Below are 22,865 nucleotides of genomic sequence, written 5' to 3'. Positions count from 1 at the left end.
TCCATGGAGACCAATCAAGGAAGGCTGGAGAGTCCCTAGGATAACCAGTTACTATAGCCGTTTCATCTCTTGCCTCAACCATGGCTCCAGGAAAACCTTCAGGGAAGGCCGGAGGGATCCTAGAGGGTCCAGTTACTCTAACTCTTACATCTTCTGACCCAACTGTAGCTCCACGGAGAGTATTAGGGAAGTCCCAAGATCTCCTGGAGCAGCCAGTTACTATAGGTCTTCCATCTTCTCTCCTAAACATGCTTCCAGGAGTACTGTCAGGGAAGACCTGAGGCCCTCTGGGATATGCAGCTCCCCTAATTCTTCTATTTTCTCTCTCAACCACGCTTCCATTAATAGCATCAGGGAAGACCTGAGGCCCTCCAGGATAGATAGTTCTTCTAATTCTTCCATCTGCTTGCTCAACCACAGCTCCATCATGGAAAACCCAAGACCTCCCGGAATGGTCACTAACTATAATTCTTTCATCTGCTGGCCCAACCATAGCTCCATGGAAAGCTTCAGCGTAATTCCAAGAGCTCCTAGGATGGCCAATTATTATAGCTCTTCCGTCTCCTGCCCCAACCACAGCTCCATGGAGATCATCATGGAAGGCCCAAGAATTCCTGGGAATGGCAATTAATCTATCTCTTCCTTCTCCTGCCCTAACTATGGGTCCATGAAGACCATCAGGGAAGGCCTCCATAGGGTATGCACTCTGTCTAATTCTTTCATTTCCTGGCCCAGTTATAGCTCCATGAGGACTATCAGGGATGACCCAAGCCCTCCTGGGATCAGCAGTTACTCTAAGTCTTGTATCTCCCACTCTAGGCATAGCATCAAGAAAACCATAAGGGAAGGCCTCAGACCTTCTGAAATGGGCAGTTCCGCTAGCTCTTCCATCTCCCGGCTCAACAAGAGCTTGATGGAATCCACCAGAGAAGGCCCAAGACCTGTTTAGGTGGGCAGCTATTCTAGCTCTTCCATCTCCTGCTCCAACCATAGCTCCATGAGGACCAACAGGGAAGGTCTGAGGCCTGTTTTGTTGGGCGGTCATTCTAGCCCTTCCATCTCCTATCCCAACCGCAGGTCCATAGAAACCTTCAGGGAAGGAAGGAAGCCACCAAGGATAGGTCATTGGAATGGCTCTGGCCTCATCTTCCCTTACAAAAGCCCCAGAGAAATTAGCGATATTTGGGAAAGACTGAGGTACTGTAACAAAGGTCATCAGGTATGATATCGCTCTATCATCTCTGTCCCTTCCCCCGCCCAAACAGACAGTATCAGGTTGGAGCTGAGGCATCCTAGGATAGACAACACGTTGTGGTTCAGCTCCTCTTTCCCCTCTTCTTACTAGAGGCTCTACAGGCGCCCCCTCAGAGTGCCTCATGGCAGCTGTGAAGTGTGATGGACGAGGATAGTATTCCTGTTCTTTCAAAGCCTCCCCTGCTGGAGGCCTTACTTCTATCGTCCGGACAATGGAAAGATGATCAGCTGAGGGCACACTGTGCCACGGCAACCTGAAGTCATACAAATATTCCAGTTAGAACTTTGAGACTGGTTACTTCTTTCTAGCTCCTTTGTTGACTGGGCACATTCTGCTACAGCAATATCCACTCACGCAAACATTTAAATTAGAATTTAAACAAAATAACTACTCCCAAATTCTTCCATTAACTGAATACCAACTACTTTTCAACACCCCTTGCCCTCTGTCACCATGCCACCCCTGGCTGCCTCCCAATCCACTCTTTCACCAATCTCTATTATCCAATTTTGTGTTGGATCCACCATTATCCTCTGGTTCTCTTCTCTCTACCCAGATGAGCTCTGTTCCTCCTCTAGACCAGTATACTATGACCTCTGCATTCCCAACCCCCTCACCCTCTAAACAAACTCCCTTAGGCTCTCCAAAGCACTCCTTTTACACTCTCACTTTTTAACTGAAACCCTATTCTCCTTTAAGGAACATTACAAATTCAGGAATGTTCTGCAATGGGTACCATATTATATCATAGATTACACTTAGAGCTAAAAACGAACTCAAAGATCATTCTAGCCCAACCATCCCCATTTCACAGATGAGAAAATTGAAACCCAGAGAGGGGCAGTGACTTTTCCAAGATCACCCAGGTGGTAAGAGACAGGGTCTAGGAATGAAACCCAGATCCAGAGATCTTACCATCAAACCACCTTGCCTCTAAGACATACAGTAAGCCTGGGAATCCTCTCTGATCACAACATGTGTTCTTCCATTCCACTTCCAAATGTCTTTTGTACAAAAATAGCACTAGATATGTAGAAAGAAGGCCTGAGTTCTAATTCTGACTCTACCATTTACTATCTTGCCTAGCACAAGTCTCTTCTCTGCTCTGGGACCCAGTTTCCTCTTCTGTCATATGAGAGGGCCAGACTAGATAATCTCCAAATGTTAAACTCCAAATCTAACACTCTATTTATTGATTCTATAAACCTACATTTTGCCCTAATCGATACCTCTCTCTATTCTCCCAGCCTATCTCATGTACTCAGCTTCTCTGTCCATGCAGCCTTGATCCATTAGTCGCCACAGCACAATTTCTTATCACCCCAAATCCCTCAACCTTCTCCTGGTCCTGATCTACTAATCTTCAACTTTAGGAAACCTCCACTTTCACTCCTGGCTCCTGGGCATAGCTGGGGAAAGCCACTGATTTAATCCATTATATGTTTAAACTATAAAACTATCAGCTGGGCCCTGAGGCAATCGTATTTAACACCTATTGATCCCCTATCTAATTACCCACAATCATAGAAGATGACCTTGCCTCAGTTCTAACTGATATCAAGGCCAGCCAAAGGGAGCTCCTTTGATTCTCATCTTCTGCACCTCAAAACTTCAGGGGCTTCACAGATTTTCTCTTTCTTCCTTTATCTCTGAGGAAAACATTCCTACTTTTTGCCAAGACTAAGGATTCCCTTAAATCTATCTCCCCCTTTCTACAATCATTTCTCTCTGAAGCATCTTCAATTTTTTCTGCTTATGAACATGTTTAAGTATCCTCCCTGATTTTTTTTAATTTGCCTTGATACACACCAAACTCCTGCCCTTCCACCCCCACCTTTGCAGGTATCAGATCTGTACCTGATGTTTCTACTTCCTTTCCACCTACTCAGTCCCTTACGATCTGACTTTTGTCCCTACAATGCTACTGAAAGTGCTCTCCAAGAGTCAGCAATCACTCTTACAGTCAAATCTTTTCCTCAGTCTTTAGATCCTACTCACCTTCTCCATAGAATTCATCACTTTCAACCTCCTCCTCCCTTGATACTCTCTCCTCCTTCAGCTTCAGAGGCACCATACTCTCCTGATATTCTACCTACCTCTCCTAATCACTCCCTTCCCACCTCCTTCATTGAGTGGTAGAAAGAATTCAGAGGACCTGAGAGCTGGACTAGGTAGCCCCGGAGATCTCTTTCAAGCCTAAATCTCTGAGCCTATCATCCTTTTAGTCCTGCTTGCTTTCCGTGAGGATTCCTGGGAACTCTTTCTCTGTGTATTTTTGCCCTTGTCAACTCATACCCTTCAATATTAGCTCTACGAAGATGAATCCCCAAGCTAATCTGGGGATTCCTGATCTCCAGGCTTGTATTTCTTATCTTTACCTTGATGACCCACTCAGACTTGAAGTACACTATATCCTCTTTACTTCTCTATTTCTAGAAGTCATACTGGGAAATCCGCAATCATCTGTGGATGTGAGAGCTAAAGAAGAGGGAAAAGGTAATCCTGTCCATTTCTACCCCTGGGATCTCTCAAAACTATCCCCTCTCCTCCACTCCCACTCTAATACAAGATCTCCTTACCTGGATCCTCACAATAGACTCATATTGAATCTCATGCCTCTAAACCATCCTTTCCACCTCTCTCCTCACATTAATGTTCCTCATGCATGTCCATGCTAACTGCAAAATAAGGTATAAACTCTTCATGCTGACATTCAATGATTTCAACAATCTGACGCCAACCTAATTTTTCTCATCCTATTCCCTTCTCCATAGCTAATTCATTTCCAGCTCAGAGGAGGTGTGTAAAATTTAGGAGGCAGCTAGGTGGCTCAGTAGATAGAGCACTGGGGCCTGGAGTCAGGAAAACCTGAGTTCATATCCAGCCTCAGACATGTACTGTGTGTGACCTTGGGCAAGTCACTTAACCTCTGTTTGCCACCAGAGAAGGAAATAGCAAACCACTCCAGTATCTTTGCCAAGAAAACCCACGGACAGTAAAGATGCACAGAGTCACAAAGAACCGGACATGACTGAACGACACTCCCTTCCTCCATACTCTATGCTCCAACCAAACTTAACTCCCCACTGCCAGTTGCCACAAAGCCCCTTCCTCCACCGTTCTGCTTCTGAATGGTAGCTACCATCATTCCCTAGGCCTGGAATTGCCCTTCCCCCATTTCTACACTTTAAGATGGATAAGATTTCAAAGACTCGGTTTCAATTCCTCCACAAAACAGGTTCTCACTCCTTCCAAGTCAAAAACGATTTTTTTCTCTCATACCTTGTATGGCATGCCGATTATATTTTCCTACATACTTACCATGTTCTGTTTCATGGTATAGTCATTTCGAGATGTGTTGTAGCTCACCACACACATACACACACACACACACACACACACACACACACACGAATGTAAGCAGCCGAGAAGCATTGAAAATGTCTTCTTTGAGTCTTGCACCACCCCCAGTGTGTAGCTCATTGCTGAGCAAGTAGTAGACACTTAATGTTTGTTGAATTGGATTGTCTTCCCAGGGTGGTTCTCTGAAGTCAGGTGAAATTGGAGACCACAAAGCCTTCCTTTGTCCAGCCTTCCTCAGGGAACACACAATTACACCCAAGAAAGACTTAGAGACCAGGAACTCTCTCCTATTTTGTAAATCACTTGGCAACGTGTTTTCACTCCTCCATTTTATTCAACTATTACAACACAGAGGGAGGCAGGGCAGGCATCATCCCCATTTTACCAAAGAAAAGCTGAAGCTCAGAGACCAGAAGTCAAACGCCCCAGATCCCACAGCTAGGAGTTTGAACCCTAAGTCTAGGTGCTCTGCCAGCAAATCCAATACTCATTACACCATCCCATGCCAAGAAGTATTTCAAGCACACAAAGAAGAAATTGCAAGTGTGGAAGAAAAAACTAGCAATATGGAAAGCCACAGCCAACCCAAGGAAATACATATGCCATGCTGGAGCACCTGCACAAAATGATATACCAAAAGTTGCTATTCTTTACAAGCACTAGAATTGGATATTACCAGCTATTAACAGTGGCCCCTGGAGTCTAAGAGATCATTCGGGTGCTACACAATGCAACACTACTAGAGTGAAACCTGGGACCAGGGCTTAGCGATGGAATCCAGCTCCCACAACAGCTCAGGTGGCAATGGGGTTTCCAGGCCCTGTATCCTCACATGTGAGTTTTGGTACTGTCTTTGGTGGCAAAGATCCAGCAAGGCTGGACCTCCAGGAGTTCTGGCCTGTGCTCCTGTGACCCCTGGGAGAATGAGGCCCTGGGAAACTCCACTATCCTTGTCTGGCCTGAGGCAGAAGGGTCATGAGCTGGAGAACCAGAGCTCAAGAAACGCCAGCAATTCTAAGATTAGCCCCAGGCTATGTGAACTGGATCTCTGAGAATTCTTATTGAGGTGCTCCCCACCACTTTAACAAGAAACAGAGCTCAACAACAAGGACTCTGGCAACTAGAAAAATCACATCGCACAGTAGCCTTGAAAAGAGACTCTGGTCTCAATGAGACCTCAAGTTTCAGATCAAATGTCAGGCTAAAGAAACCCAACTCCAAGGTCCTATTCTGGATGGCAATCTGTTCCAGGACAAATTACACCAGCAACACAAGTTTCCAATAACAAAGGTTACAACTTATTCCACAGTCATAAGAACCCACCTCATCCAAGGTCAGCTGCCCTGAGCCAAAAGACCTAAAGAGAAAGGATGACCCTAGGCAGTCACACAGAATGGAGGGCGGTCAATCAAGCAGAACAAACATTGCCAGGACCCATTTAATCAAAACATGAAATGACAGCATCGATGCCTGCCAAGCCCCAGATGCAGGCACAGGCCAAGCTCGGGCCTAAGCATCATGGTGCCTTGGAAGCCATGATAGGGCAGCTATTCATAAGAAGCCTGCCTTCTCAGTAGGGAAGGGAGAAAAGACTGGCTTACCCTCAAAGAAACAGGAAAATGGTTTCTTTTATAAGTTAAAGAATCATCACAGGCTTTGGGAGGGGAAAGAAGGAATAAAATGAAAAAGTAGTTGTACTGGAGAGCAGAGAAAAAAGGAAAAAGGAAAGGAATTCTTCCTACTTTCATAGAAGTTTTCCCAAGAAGAATTAATTAAGCAGAAACAGAGAAGCATTGGGCTGCCCCTATATTACCGAGCACATCTAAGTAAATGAAATTGAGCAAATGAGGCAAACAATGAAAATAAACAACTTTATTTTACTGCACCAATCATTAACAAAACACTATTAGGAAAAGAATACTCCAGTGACTGGAGCCAAGCACCCTAGGTTCAATTTATAAGGGCAAAAGGCCTCTTGAAAACTGAAATACAAAAGCTGAAAAGCTCCCTCTATCAGCAACTCCCAGCAGGCGTGGACCTAGGTTCTAGTGACCCCTTTGATGCTTACTACCTATGTCACTTTGAGCAAGTAACTAAATCTTCCAGGGTCTCAGTTTCCTCATTTGTAAAATAAGGAGATTGGATTGTTGTTGTTGGCCTCGAAAACCCCTTCCAGCTGAAGATTCAGGAGCCCCTATTGGCCAGCAGTCCAGAAACCAGGAAATAAATATTCACTTGCATACCCCAATTGGGCTAGCCATTATTTTAAAAAGATATCATGACTCGAGGACAAGTTAAGCATGCTCCATCTTGATGTGGTTGCAGAGAGAAATATTATATCACTCAGATGGGCAAATGAAGTAGCAAGTTGGGGAAATTATTCCAATGATCAGGGCAGCCAGGTGGTTCTATAGATAGAGCCCCAGGCCGAGAGTCAGTGGGACCTAAATTCAGTTCAGACCTCAGACACTTACTGGCTGTGTGACTCTGGGCAAGTCACTTCACCTTGTTTGCCTCAGTTCCTTGTCCGTGAAATGACTCCAGTATCTTTGCCAAGAAAACCCCAGATGGGATCACAGAGTCACACACGACTGAACTACAACAACAGTCCAATGATCAAGGTCTAGAGCTGTGCCGAAGAAGAAATTAGGGATTTGGGGCAAGGATTATCCTTAGTATGATGGTTAGAAGCCAGCAACTTCTTTGCACCCTTCAGGAGTGCCCAGAATGAGTGTTCACTAGAAGGTATAAGTAGAGGAAAAAGAAAGCAAGTGATTGCTCTCCTCTAATATGCGCTTTGACAATAAATAATAATGCCAACTAACATTAATATAGCACTTACTATGTGCCAGGCATTGTGCAAAGTGCTTTTACAAATACCTCATTTGATCCTCACAACAACCCTGGCAGCCAATTATCACCATTTTATATTTAAGGAAACAGGCAGCCAGGAGTAAAGTGCCTTGCCCAGCATCACATAGGTAGGAAGTGTCTGAGGCTGAATTTGAACTCGTGTATTCCTGACTCCAGGACTGTCCTGTGCGTTCTGGCGCCACCTAGCTGCCATAGTTACATACTACCCTTGAACATTCATTAGTAGTTTCACATTTAGTTTAAGTCAGGCAAATAGAGAAGGAATGGACTGAGCTCCACATTTTTAAAGATGAAGAAACCGATGCCCTGAGTGAGTAAACTGACATTGCCAAGATCACATAAGCTGGGAGTCTAATCCTAGTGGTCCCATCAGTTCTTTCTACTACATCCCACTACCAATAGCGGATGAAAAGCAATCTTTGATTTTGTCTATTCGAAAACTACATGAAACACTCTGACTCCTCTCCCTGACCAAGCAGCAGTCTAAGAGAACATCTAAAGGACCATGTACTTTGTAAATGAACCAACTACAAATAAAATAACTCAGTCAAAAGGTATCTCTGAAGCAGAAGATAATTTAGCTCAGCTCCTCCTTCCCCCTTCAAACCTATCCCATTTTCCCATCATTTCCACATTCTGCTTCTCAGCCAGGCTAGTCTCCTATCTAATCTAGGGCCTGCCTGAATCCTTATACTTAAATGGGTACACAATCTCATCAACCTAGGTGGGCTCCAATGGGACAGATTACAGCCCATCTCTGATCTTACATCTTGTGTGATTCCCACCTGGGTCCTCCTCTAAATCTTCCATAGGAGATTCACCCAATCCAATTCAACAAACACCAACTTTGCCAAGGGTCTTCCTCTAAGTCTTTTATTAACTGGTTACCAGTGCAGCATGGGGATTATCTGGATTTCTGCACTCATGGTAATCCTGGACCTTTTCACATGTATGTTAACTGAGGCAAATGTGTAGATAAACTCGTGTGTGGCAGTAGGTTCTGAGGCAAGACAGACTCCATACTCAGTCCCTCTTTAGGGGTGGGGCACCCACCTTCATCAGTCATACCGAGACAAGGATTCATTCGTTCAAAAGTCACTTATTAAGGACTTACTATGTGCCAGGCATCATGCTAGGCACTGGGGACCCAGACAAAAACAAAACAGCCCCTGCCACCTTCAAGAAGCTTACATTCTACAGGAGGAAGACAACATATACAGATATATGCATATACACAGCACACAAACAAAATAAATACCAAATAGTTTAGTGAGGGAGGGCACAGTGTGTCAGAAGGCTTAGGAAAGAAAGGCTTCAAGGAGAAGGTAGTGCTTGAGCTGAGTTTTGAAGGAAACTAGGCAGTGTAAGAGGCAGAGATGAGGACAGAGGATGTTCCAGGCATGGGGGACAGCCAGGGCAAGGGTATGAAGATGGGAGATGGAGTGAGGCCAATTTGGCTGGACTATAGTATGCAAGAAGGGGAGTGATGGATAATGAGGCTGGTAAAAAAGGCTGGGGTCAGGCTTTAATGAGAGGCTAGAAATGCTAGAGGAGTTTATATTCTATCCTAGAAGCAATAAGCAAAGATTGGAATTTCTCAAATAAGGGAGTAATGGCTCACACCTGGGCAACTAAGGGGGCAGTGGACTGGAATGGGGAGGGCAGCAGGAGGCTGACCCTGAGGGGTGGCCCTATGAGCAGTGACAAAGGGCAATAGAAAGAAGAACATTTGACAACTCAAGTAAGAACAGACATTTGCAGGATGCCAAGTCTCAAAGAAGAAAGAATGGGGGCAAACAAGCCAATTTTTCTCACTTTCTAAATGAAAATACTCTAGCTGTATGTAAAAAAAGACAATTCAAAAATCATCTGCAGGAAAAATACAATCTCACTGCAGACTGAAATTAGAGGTTTGAGTTACTTTTTCATCTTCATTCCCCATGGGAGTGGGGAATTTCTAGTTTGGAAATTCCCTCTCCCAATGTAGATAAGCAATTTGCCTGTTTTGGAATCTTGGGAGACTTGTCTGGAGCACAGAGAGGTTAAGTGTTTTGCCCAGAGTCACACAGCTAGTATCTCAGGAAGGACTGGAATTCAAGTCTATTGTGACTCCAAGGCTAACCCACTAGCCACTATAGCATGCTGCCCCTCTTCTTAAGAGACTGTATACAGCAAGATGGGAGAAAGCATAATTTACACAACAAATTAAAAACCCTCCTTACCCTCCTTGGCATTCAGTTAATTCTCCTGATATTAGCGAATAGTTCCCAGACAAGTAGAGAACATCAGGACGGTGAGCTTTGACAACACTCAACTTTCCTGAAATTCAGGCAAATCTTGAAAGAAAGTGTGTTTAAGCCATCATGGGGACACTTCTGCAAAAGATCTGAACATCAGGGGTAATGCAGATAAAGGTGCTAACTACTACATCCTCACACTTTGCCAATGTGTGCACATGCACGCACACACAGACACATGTACATGTGCGCGCACGCACGCACACACACACGCAGCTGGCATTTAACTAGCCAAAAGATGAAGCCACCCAGCTGCCCAGCCCAAGTACTCACCCTGAAACACAGCAGCATTCTGAATAATCACAAACTTGAGCTCCACGCTTGCAGACTGAAGAAGTTCTTCCAAGTTCAAACGAGCCAACATTTGATACTTCTCTTCCATCTTTCGTGAACAACATGTTGGACCCTTGGAAACACAAACTTGCAAATCTGAACCTGAAAGAAACAAGTATTCAGTGGGTTTCAGTAACCAGCGGGCCACACGAGAGAAGCCAAATAGCACAAACCACTGATGCCATCTCTTCCAGGAAGCTCTCCTGTATCACACAAGTAGTGATAACTTTCCCCATTGCACTTTGTTATGTACCTCTTATACACTCACCGTGAAATATCGTGTACTGTTTTCTATTTGTGTATTATTCCTCCCATGAGTAGAAGGACCTTTATTATTAGAGGAAATCAGGTGGCGCAGTAGACAGAGCACTGGGCCTGAAGTAAGGAAGAAGTGAGTTCAAATCCAGACTCAGATACTTACTGGTTATGTAACTGTGTAACCTTCTGTCTCCTTCTGTTTCCTTAACTTTCAAATGGGGTTAATAATACCACCTATTTTCCAGGATTGTCTACAGGGTAAAATGAGATAATATTTGTAAAGTTCTTAGCATAGTACCCGGAACATAAAAAGGCCTTGCTGACTTGCTGAAACAGTAAGACAATAATCACAATATAGATGATAATTGTCAAAATGCCTATGTGGTTCTGTATCACAAGGTATGAGAGACTCTCCACACGGAAGGCAGAAGAGGTAAACTGTGTGTTCAGACACCAGAGAACCATATCCCACAAGCCATTTATCCAGTCTACCACAGGAGTATCACAGACTGGAGCCTCCCCATCCCCAAACCCCCTCGGCCCCCCTGCTGGGGGCTTCCCCAAACACAAACTCACAGCACAGCTGAGTCAGCCTGTTGAGTTCCAACAATCAGAAGGGCAGCTGTCAGCAGCCACCAGCAGCCATATTGTCCCTCTCTCTCTCTCCCTCAGCATTTCCTGTGACATAACTTCCTTTTCCTGTCAGGAAGCTCCTCCCACCACACGTGACTTAGACTTCCTGTGACATAAGCAGGTCACATGGGCCTATTAACGGGTGGGAAAGATCTTCACATCTAATTACTACACTTGTTTCCTTCTTCCCAACCTCATCTAAACTGTGCATCTCCCCAATGCCCACTATATTGCTTTGCAGACAGAAGGCGTTTAATAAATATTTCTTCAATTGTCAAATTCATTAGTATCTTTTCCCTAGTCCTTGATGTTTCTCATTTATCTTTATTACTCATTCATTTTAAGTAACTAACATTAAACTACTGTGGTACTTAAACTCATTTCTAGTACTAAAGTATATCAAGAAATAGCAATATCTAAATCTGTATGAGTAAAAAGATGAAGTTTCATCCTTAGACCTCGTAGTTTTTCTGGTGCAAATGTTTAACACAGAAAATCTCAAGCTCTTGTCTTTGCTGACCCTTTCTTATGGCCCATAGTGCCTGGCATAGGGCTAGGAGCAAGGGATATGCTCTATAAATACTTGTTGATTAATGCACCTTGAAGAACTGGGTCGCCTCACAACTGTAAAACATGATGATTTCTCTCTTTATCCCACAGGCGTAAGTGTACCTTCAGCTCTACTGTTAAGTTTATCGATTCAAAAGAAGGCAGATTCTGTCAACAGTGAATTACAGTAAAACCTCAATTACTAGAATGCTTAGATAACCAGAGATCTTCATTTGATATAAAGCGCCCTCAAACTACAAGGAAACAAACCAACATCAGTGATTTTGTCCCTCTTGCCTAGACCCTCCAAAAGATCATGAGATCAAAGGACTTAAGAGGTCAAAGGGACCTTAGAGACTATCTAAGCCAACTGCTGAAGCAAGAAGCATAACAAGGTGACTGCCTCTAGGCCTCCTGGAGTCAGGAGGACCCAAGCTCAAATTTTCCTCACTTACTATGTTACCTTGGGCAAGCCACTTAATCTTTAAGCCTCAACTTCTCCATCCGTAAAATGAAGAGGTTGGACTAAATGGCCTCTAAGGTCCTTTGCAGGTCTAAATCTATGATTTTCTGACTCTACTGCTGAGTTCTCTAGTTCATTTTACAGATGGAAACACTTAAAGCCCAGGAAGGTTTAGCGATCCTCTCTCTGAGCTTCAATTTCCTCATTTGTAAAATGAGGTTACTAACATCTCAAGTACCCATCACACTATAAAACTAAGAGCCACGATTACTATTACTACTATTACTTGAGCTGTTTGTAAGGCTCAGGTGAGATAGTGTATAAAGAACAATTTATCAGCTTTAAACTACTACTTGGCCATCATTATTATGATTCCCCAAGGACAGCGAGGTAGTAAATAGTAGAGCTCAGCCTTTCTGATTCTACCTCTAGCACCCTTTGCATTTCACTTCCCTCTTGACTTGAGGAGATGCACTGAGATCACTAAACACTCCACATCATTTTCTATACCTCTTTGTAACTTCAGGCCTGCACAATGAAAATGTGTGACTTCAAGGCTCTCCAAGGCTCTCCAAAATCTTAAGTCAGCAAGTTCAAATTCAATTATAATCATTGCATTATATTTAAGGCAAGAAAGAACATACAAACACTTTAGAAAGATACCTTGAACCCTCACTTCCCAAAAGCATCCTTTTACCAAAGTATCTCATCTCTAGGCACGGAGGCAATGTTAGGATTGAAAAGAGCCCTTGACTTGGTGCCAGAAAACCTGGACCACACAAATAAGTGAAGTATGGGTAACAAGTAAGATGAACTAGACATAGTAATGTAAAGAAACAAACCTGACCTCAAATATCTATCAGTGATGGGGCAGCTAGGTGGTACTGCAGTGGATAGAGGGCTGAGCCTGGAGTCAGGTAGACCTGAGTACAAATCTGACCTCAGACACTAACTAGCTGTATGACCCTGGGCAAGTCACGTAACCCTGTTTGCCTCAGTTTCCTCACCTGTAAAATGATCTAGAGAAGGAAATGGCAAACCATTCCAGTATCTTTTCCAAGAAACCTTAAATGGGGCCCATGAAGAGTTGGACACAACTGAACAACATCCATCACTGAAGCTCAATGGGATAGGACTCATGCTAAACTACGATTATGGAAGGGTACCTCTTATTTAAAAGGAATAGGTGGTAGGATGCATTAGCATGCCATATTAAAAAGATGTTCTCGTGAGAAAATTCAGGAACTACTGGCAGGAAACTTGACAAAGGAAAAAGAGCTGAGTAAGCATCAATAGAGACCAAAATAAAGGCAATATTGTCATAGAAATATACTACAGACCACCTAAGCAGACAGAAGCTATACATGAGAAGTTCAAGAAACAGATCACAAGCCTGGAATAGAAGCGTTACATTATGGTGATGAAAACCGCCAATTATCAAAATAATTGATGCAACTCTTTGCCAACAGTGGAGCAGCTAACAATTTCTTGGCTTGCCTTAGCTATTTCACCTTCTAAAACATTGAAGGAATAACGATGGTAACTACTATTCTGGACAGGATTCTTGCCAACAAGGGAGAGCCAATGACAGAAGCAGATACTATGGGAATCGTGAGGGGTAGGACAAGGGAAGAGGACTGACCACTCTATCTTAGAATTAATAAGAGAGAATGTAAGCTCCTGAAGGGTAAGGACTATTTCATTTGTGTCTTTACATCCCCAGCACTATCTTTTATATAACAGGTGCTTTAAAATAACATGGGAGATTGGAAAGATGACAGTGCCCTAAATAAATATATGGGAGGCATATTCTAGACATGAATACTATCCTCCTCCTGGATACATGTCTGCGTGTATACGTGTGTGCATGTATGTATGTATGGCAAGGGGCATGAAAGGAAAACCAAGTATCGGATAGGGTGGCCACGGCTTCAACTGAGTTTCTGTTACCACAAGAAGACAGAAAGTGTTAAAATAAAGAGATTTAGCATAAAGGAGAATTGGTTAATAGAGTGGAGACCCCAGAGAGCATGATGAAATAGGACAGCAGACAAGGATGCAGACCAAGGACGGGGTAGGGATAAAGGTAGATAGGGATGGGAGTAAAGGGAGAGAGAGAAAAAAAGACTTCCTAACAATTAGAGCTACCTTAAAATGTAACAAGCAATTTCTGGAGGCAGTAGGTTCCTTCCCCTCACTGGAGGTCTTTAAACAAAGGCTGCATGGTCACTTTTTTAAAGCTATTCCAGAGGGACTCCTTGTTCAGGTACAGATTGGCCGACATGGCCTCTGAGGACTTTCCCAAAACCAAGATAACATAGTCCAGCTCCAGTCTCCTGCTCCTTCTTACTCTGTGACCACAACCAAATCAATCTCCCTGAGCCTTCAATTTCTGCTTCCACAGAATGGGGACAACTCATCTAATGTTATGAAAAATACATTAAAGGGAGGCCATGACTTCTTCAAGATTAATGGAATAAAGGGGAACTCCTTCCTGATAACTGGTGTTTGGGGATATTTTCTAATGACTTGTGAAATAACGTTTGCTAGGCAATACTGGGCAGCTTATGTGTATACTTGCTCTACCAAAGGCATTAAACCAGCCCCTATGTAAGTATGAGCCGTTGTTTCAGTTATCTTGGCTCGAAATGGATTTTGACAGGCTTTACCTTTTAAAGTCAGAAATCAAATTCCTCCTGCTTTGGCTCAGATGACAACAGTCCTCAATCAGGGCCACTGACTCAAAGGGCTATCCTATTTATTCAGCTACCCTGGAGGAAGCTGCCAAGAAGAGGAGAGGGGCTAGTTGTCACTAAATCTAACCGAGTACCATGTAAGAGGGTGAAGCCAAAATACCATTTGGGGTTTAGAGACAGTGACATTTATAGGAAATCAAATTTAAACTCTCTTCTACACAAGCTTCAAGCTTATTCTAAATGTGCTCTAAACACAAAAGCTTTATGATTCTCTACAGGGAAGGAAAGAAAACCATAACCAGTTCGAGTTCACTAGGCTCTTAAGACATAAACTTGCAAAGTTTAATGATATTCCAAGAAGAGGTTCTAATGAAAGGGAATGGAGTTTACTGGGCCAAAAAGGAAAAAGGCTGAAGCTGGTGTCAGAGGACCCAGATTCAAGTGCTGACTCAGCTGCTTAATAGCTACCGGTGTGACCTTGAAGAAGTCACTTCACCTCTATGAGCCTCAGTTTCCTCATCTGGAAGATGAGGAGGTTGGACTAGCTCCATGACCTCAGAAATCCCTTCTCATTCTAAGCCTATTATCTAATTAGATTTAAAATAAGGTTGGTTGAGCACACACAGATATAGACACAGACATACACAAAATTTTCTACTAGGTCCTAACAGTTACTTTCACATCTTGCTATCCAGTTGGCAAATACACTAAGCTTTGGGAAAGGTGTGTAAGTCCTTGTACAATGCAGGTGAGACTCCCACACATGATACACACATGCTCTCCTCTACCTCTGGGTCCTATGATGTCTTGTTCTACTTACTATAATGACAGTCCAATAGTCTCATTTTACAAGGGTGAAACTGAGGCACAAAGAAAGTAAAGAACTTTTCCAAGATCATATAGAGAGTAAACAGCATAGCCAAGATATAGATGGAGGCTTCTTGCCACTGTGACATGCAGCTGGGTTACTTCCTGAGCAACCAAATAAGTAATTTCATTTAATTTTGATGTAATTCAGAAAGACATAGTAAAGCATTTCACAACTTTTCTTCACCCTAAGCTTACAGAAATGTCATAATTTTATTGTCCCTGCCAGTTCAAGAAAAAATTGAAACAATTTTTAAAGGAATAAAACCCCAAAACATCATAAACACAATGTCTTGTGGAAAATACAACTTCATACCCTTTGACCCAGCAATACCACTTCTAGGGCTGTATCCCAAAGAGATCATACAAATGGGAAAAGGACCCATATGTACAAAAATATTTATAGCAGCTTTTTTGTGGTGGCAAAGAATTGGAAGTTGAGGGGATGCCCATCAGTCAGGGAATGGCTGAACAAGGTGTGGCACATGAATGTAATGGAATACTATTGTGCTGTAAGAAATGATGAGCAGGCAGACTTCAGAAAAACCTGGAAAGACTTACATGAACTGATGCTGAGCGAAAACAGCAGAATCAGGAGAACATTGTATACAGTAAGAGCCAAATTATATGATGACTAACTTTGATAGACTTATCTCTTCTTAGCAATGCAAGGATCTAAGACAACTCCAAAAGACTCATGATGGAAAGTGCTGTCCACATCCAGAAAAAGAACTATGGAATCTGAATGCGGATCGAAGCATATTATTTGCTCTCTCTCTCTCTTTTCCTTTTCCTGTATTTCTTCTTTCTCATAGTACAACTTTAATTAAGACTAACTTCTATTATATTTAAATAGAAAAAACTATCTGCTCTCATCCTCAGTGTCTTTGTTTTAAGAACTGGTCAAAAAAATACCCTCCCCGGTGCCTTTGTTTTAAAATTGGTCAAAAAAAAACCCCAGGTACAATTTATCAGGATCGCTAAAAGTGGTTTATAATCTAAGAAAATGCCCAGAAACTGAAAAGAGTTCAAGATTCCTCAAACAAAAAGGAAAGAAATCTTCCAAAGAAAGGAAAATAAGTTTAAGGAGGCAGAGTTGAATAGGATCAGCAAACAAGCTGAAAACACTCCAGGAAAAGGACAAAGAGGAAATACACATGCCCTGATGAATCCATCATAAGAGTACAACCTTGTTAGCATGCACTTGCTTCTTTTTCCTAGAAGTGAAGAAGATAGGAAGAAAAGCCTATGAATTAAGCAAAGCATTGTGAAAGGAACTACATCACAAATAGGAATACCATAAGAAGTAGGGCAATATTACAAGCAGATAAACAGCAAGTACTTCAAATAAAAAGTAGATAAGCTAAAGCAAGAAGGAAAATCCAATCTACGGTTCAGCTAAGTAAACATTTAGTAAATTTCAACGACATGCAAGGTGCTGTGCTCGATACTGATGACCCAAAGAGAAAAAGGATCTATTGTGCCTGCCCTTAAGGAACTTACATTCTACTAGAGGCGATAGGACAGATGTACAAATATAGGATGATACGAGGTACAGTGATAAGGGTAAAGAGGGCTTCATGAAAAAGGTAGCCCCTGAAATGACCCTTGAAGTATATGAGGTCAGCCAGTAGAGATGAAGAAGTATGCTTCAGGCATGGGAGATGGAGTTTAGAAGAAAGTCTTTCCATGGCCAGAATTTAGTGTGTGACCGAGGACGGTGAAATTTGGTTTAAAAGAAAGAAAGCTGGATAGGTAGGTTGGAACCAGATTGTAGTGGGCATTAAATGCTAGCCTAAGGAATTCGCTTTTTGTCCTATATGCTTTTGAGTAGGAGAGCAGCATAGTCAGCCCCATGTACTCAGGAATATTATTTTTTATGCCTAACTAAAAGATGGATTAGAGATGGAAGAGACCAGAGGCAGAATTGCCAGTTAGGAAGCCATCACAACAGTCCAGGAAAAGGGAATGAAGGCCTAAAATGTATAAATGGAAAACAGGGAACAGATGCCAAGACATATCACTATGCTAGAATTGACAGGGCTTGGTAACTGATTGACTATACGGAACTGATGGAGAAGAAAGAATGTCAAAGATGTCAGTCAACCCACAAACCAGGGAGACAGGGAGCACAGTGGTAGCTTCAACAGAAACAAATGTATGGAGGAGAGAAGAGTGTGAGGTGGTTGAGGGAAGATGCTTTGAACATATTGAATTTGAGTTGCTCACAAGACATACAGGAAGAAATGTCTATCAGCAGTTGATGAGACATTAGGCTTGAATATAAAGATAACTGAACCTATGGGAATGTATAAAATCACCAAGGGAGAGAACATAGAAAGAGGAGAGAAGGCCCAGCACAGAGTTTTAGGGGACAAGCACACTTAGTAGTACCTTCTGAAGCCAAGCAGAATAAGTCTTCCATGGAACCTCTTTTCAAATCATTCTATGATCATTTCCTCCCCTTCCACAACCCCCAGTCTCCAGGCCAAAGATCCTGAAGTTCATTCAGCTAAACCTCATATAGCATAGTCACCACCAATGGCTTAGCTTTTCACCATCCCGGCTGCCCAGCTCTGGATGTTCTCCCAAACTCCCAAAACTGTGACTTCAACAACTAAAAAAAGATCTCCAGATGCAGTCTTACTGAGCAGTACAGTATATATTTAGGAGAGGACTATCACCTTCCATGTTCTAAACACCATTACTTTTTCAAAGCAGCATAAGATTTTAATGATTAATATTTGGGTTTGGTCACTCAACCAACTCTGAATCCCCTAAACTATAAGCGTCTACCCTCATCTCTCCATCTTGTCCACAAAGTTGGCATGACAGACTTTAAGAAATGCTTTGCAGAAACCTAGGTAAACTGTGTCTACAACAATCCACTAATCTAGTAATTCTGTGGTCTATTAACTCTGTCAAAAAGGAAATAAAGTGAGTCTGGAATGACCTGTTCTTGATTTCAGAACAAGTCATGCCAGACTAATCTCTCTAGACCATTTAATAAGTGTTTTATCAAATCAATGAATGGTCTCTGTAAAGGGCATAAGTAGGGGCATAATGGAAACTAAAGTTAGATAGCTAACTTTAGTGGAGCCAAATTATGAAGAACTTGGGAGAAATCTGGACTTGGGCAGCTAGGTGGTGCTACAGTGGCTAGAGCGCTGGGCCAGGAATCAGAAAAAGCTGAGTTCAAATTTGACCTCAGACATTTACTAGCTGTGTGAACCTGGGCAAGTCACGTAACCCTGTTTGCCTCACTTTCCCCATCTGTAAAATGGGGACACACTGGAGGAAAAAAATGGCCAACCACTCCAGTATCTTTGCCAAGAAAACCCCATAGACAGCGTCTATGGAGCCACAAAGAGTCGGACACAACTGAATAACAACTGTAGTTGAGCTGACTGATGAGAAATAGGGAGTTACTGAAACTTCTTGAACGAAAGAGTCACATGCTAAAAAACCCATGTATTAGGAAAATTAGTCTGGTAGCCTGAAATTAGAGCCATATTAGGTAGCCTCTCAAGGTCACTTCCAACCGTTTCTATAATTACATTTATTATAATCTATATGTTAGCTATTTTATTAAACTGCAATTTTATCTAATGACTACAAATTGTCAAAAATGACACTAGAAAGCACATTTAAGAATAGAAGAAATGTTCATGCAGACCTTGATTCTTATAGTTTCCTAGGAGGAGATCAAATATATTCAAATAGCAACAGGAGAGAATGAATCGTCAGGGCTCAGTAACAGTGAAAATGAAAACCTTTTCCTCTAATATTTTTTAAAAAAGAGGATTTGACACATTTCATTGCCAAGGTCTGCTTTCTGAATAGTGGATAACATTTTTTGCTAACAAAAGTACATTATGCTAAAAAAAAATAATAATGTAGCATTATCATTAAAGTAATATTAAGCAAAGGAATTAATGATATCCAGAACAGGTTACTTCATGACATGCACAGAAAATAATCAATGCCTATTAAGACTACCCAAAGGATTAAGTGCAGGTTGCTGCACTAATGAAGTAAATGATAAATCAGGTGTTTTAAAAGGTATTTTGAAACTGAGGACAAGTCAATTTGCCATCCAAAAATATTAACTAATTTCTTTAACATCTAGCAGTGACTTCCTATTAGAATACAGCACTTTTCTCCTAATTAATCATTATCTAAATCAAATCCTACATGCTCATTAATTTCTCACTAAGCAAGACAGGAGGCAGATGAAAGAAACTGCTGTCTTTGAAATCGGTAGGGGAAGTGATGCTTGCTGGTAGCAGAAATTGTCTAAGAGAATAGAGATGAAGGTGACATTTCCATCACTTATCCTGAAAGAGTATGACCTTGCAGTGGGAATGTTCTCTGGGTTAGGGACTTGGACACTGAATCCACAGACGGCGCTTGGTACTCCAATGTGTCATTATTCCTCACTTTAAGGAAAAAGAGGGGAATTGCAAAAATGGAACTACTTTGCTGAGGTACTAAGGACTTAAGTAAACTTTGGAGATAAGTAAATTATTTCAACCTAAAAAGAGCCATAGATACATGAATAAAAAAAAAACCAGATTCACAGTCAGCTGTCAACTGTCTACGTGGCATTTTCTCCTCAGCCAATTTATAATACCAGGTTTGTTCCTCCTGTCCCAAACCTGCCCTACCCGCATCATCTAACTTACTTCAGAGACCCTTCCCTCAATCAGAAACATAAATTGATTTTAAACCAAAATTTACAGAAGTGAACCTTTGGCTTAAATACACATAGCATGCATCCTAGAGGCAAATGGAAATTATTTAGGGCCCTAGTTTGGGAGTAGTCTCACCACTCTGTGGACCATATTGCCTTTTGATTATTTATGGCAGGGTGTAAGGTTTCAGGGTATTGGGAGGGAGGGGTCAAGCGGATAAACTCTGAAGGCACCTAAACACTATCTTTAGCCTAGTGATGTCAACAGCCATAGAAGTGGGTATACTAGAAAATACAGGCTGAACTGAGAAAACATTGGCAGAAAGGTAAATATTTTAATGAATGATACTCTGGAGAGCCCTAATTTTCTTAAGGGGAGCAAATGGACCCTGTGCTACTTAAAGATACACTTTATTCCCCTTAATGGCAAAATGACGCTCTTCAGGTCCCCCAATATACATACCCTTGGAGGCAAACCATAGGCAAGTTCTTGCCAAACTGTAAGCTCCCTGGGGGCAGGGACCATGTTCCTTATTTATCTTCCTATCTCCCACAGCACCAAACATTTGGCCTTCCACATGTTAAGTATTCAATATTTGTTGTGAAAGTGAATCCAACAGGTTACCTACCTGAAGCATGTCAGAGACCAGCTAATGCTCAAATTCGAGAATGGATTCAACTCAAACATTTAAGTCCCAACTAGATGCCTGACACTGTGCCCAGTTCTGGGGATACAAAGAGAAAACACAACAGGCCCTGCCCCTGAAGGAGCTAACAATCTAACAGGGAAGCTAGAGACACAGCCACAAATAAGCCTGAGACAAGATAAGGTAGAAGAGCACAGGAGGAATTCAAAGTATCATCGGAAATGAGGGAGAGATCACTGCAGGTACATATAATGACAAGTCAGGCTCCTGCGCACAGCTCACTGCCCAGATGCCAAAGGCATTTCCGAACCCTAATGGAGCTGCTTCCAGCCCTTCAGTTTCACACAATCTGAACAAAGGAATAAATATGGAATTAAATTGCCTGGTCTTGGTGAAGAGATGCAAAGGTATACGACAGATGAATACCATAAACTTTAGATGAGCAATACACTCTAAAAAAGCATATGATTTCAGTTTGATATCATAAATCTAATTCAGTCCACTCATTTAAAGATAAGGAAACTGAGGTCAAGAGTGGGTAAGGGACTTGCCCAAGGTCACACAGGTGGGAAATGGAAGAGTCAGGACCCCAGCCTGGGGACCCTGACTTCACATGCAAGGTTCTTTCCACCATGCCCTGCTGCCTCAGCTGGCAGTGCTGCCTTTTAATCAGGGTTTCTGTGCCCATCACAGCTCTTCATAGGGAGTACTAGAAGTAACTTTATATGTCACTTAGTCCAGCCCCTTTATTTAACAAAAAGACTGAACAGAGGTCCAGGGAAGAGAAGTGAATGCTTAGAATGATTTTCTGATTTTTCCCCCAGGAGTCTGTTAGTCTGTTGTGGCTATGGCTTAGTGCCCTCTGCCTTGGGTCTTTTTTTTTCTTTTTTTTAGAATTAACCGGTGATTTCATCCATCTAGGAAACTCCTTCCACCAACACAGATTGGCACCTCCTCTGTAACTTCTGGTCCAAGAGATTTTCTGGAAGCCCATTATGAGATTAAGTGTCTCTCCCAGATGTTCAAACAGCCAGAAGGTGCCAAGGGCAGTACTTGAACTCAGGTCCTCTTGACTCGAGGGCCAGCTCTCTATCCACTATGACTGGCTGCTTGTCTCTTCTGCCTTGGTTCTAAGATCATACCAAGGAACCTTCCCCTCTATTTTTTTGCAAGGGAGAAGGCAGAGCAATTGGGGTTAAGTGACTTGCCCAAGGTCACACAGCTAGTAAGTGTGTCAACTGTCTGAGGCCAAACTTGAACTCAGGTCCTCCTGACTCCAGGGCTGGTGCTCTACTCACTGCACTACCTAGCTGCCCCCTTACCCTCTATTTTAATTCACATAGAATAATTTTCCTACATAGAAGAGAAGACATCTTATAAGAAGGCATAAAAAAGAACTCACAGTACTCCCCGGGAGGAAGGGAGGGAGGGAGGAAGGGGAGAGAAAGAACGGAGGGAAGGGGGGAGAAAGGAAGAAATGAATTTGGGAGAAAAAAATAAGATCTAAATGAGCCTATTCAAAGGGTTTTAGCCTGACCCTTGGCAGGATCTGAGCCTTACTTTGTATCCAGCCATTCTATTTTAGCTCCAAGTCATTTGGGATATCAAATTTATTTTATTTCAGAATTTTACCAGAAGGATTGGATTAAGCCCAAGTTTTCTCTTTCCCATTCAGTAATTCACTAATTGTTATTCTAGACAGCTAGGCAGCACTGTAGTGGAAGGAGTGCCGGGACTAAAGACAGGAAGACTGCTTCATGAATTCAAATCTGCCCTCAGACACTTATTAGCTGGTTGACCCTGGACAAGTCATTTAACCCCCATTTGCCTCAGTTTTTTCATCTGTAAAATGGCAAACCACTCTAGTATCTTTGCAAAGAAAACCCCAAATGGGGTTATGAAGAGTCAGACATGGTTGAACCCCCCCCCCCAAAAAA

At 42.4% G+C, this 22,865-nt stretch overlaps 1 protein-coding gene across 3 annotated transcripts in view; it reads right to left on the bottom strand.

Moving 5' to 3' along the window:
- Positions 1-22,865, bottom strand: part of GPC3 (glypican 3) — a 705,431-nt gene that overhangs the window by 657,441 nt on the left and 25,125 nt on the right. The window contains exon 2 of one of the 3 annotated variants that reach the window (XM_036740234.1): positions 10,063-10,224. The exons of 1 other annotated variant lie outside the window; for it this stretch is intronic. In XM_036740234.1, coding sequence (XP_036596129.1) covers positions 10,063-10,224 — 162 coding nt within the window. The remainder of the gene's footprint in view (positions 1-10,062; positions 10,225-22,865) is intronic. One more of the 3 variants, XM_036740236.1, reaches the window with a different exon arrangement.

Source organism: Trichosurus vulpecula, chromosome X (assembly GCF_011100635.1).
Source record: "Trichosurus vulpecula isolate mTriVul1 chromosome X, mTriVul1.pri, whole genome shotgun sequence".
Lineage (NCBI taxonomy): Eukaryota > Metazoa > Chordata > Mammalia > Diprotodontia > Phalangeridae > Trichosurus > Trichosurus vulpecula.
Note: the sequence above shows the minus strand (reverse complement) of the source record. Positions and strands in the feature narration are given on the sequence as shown.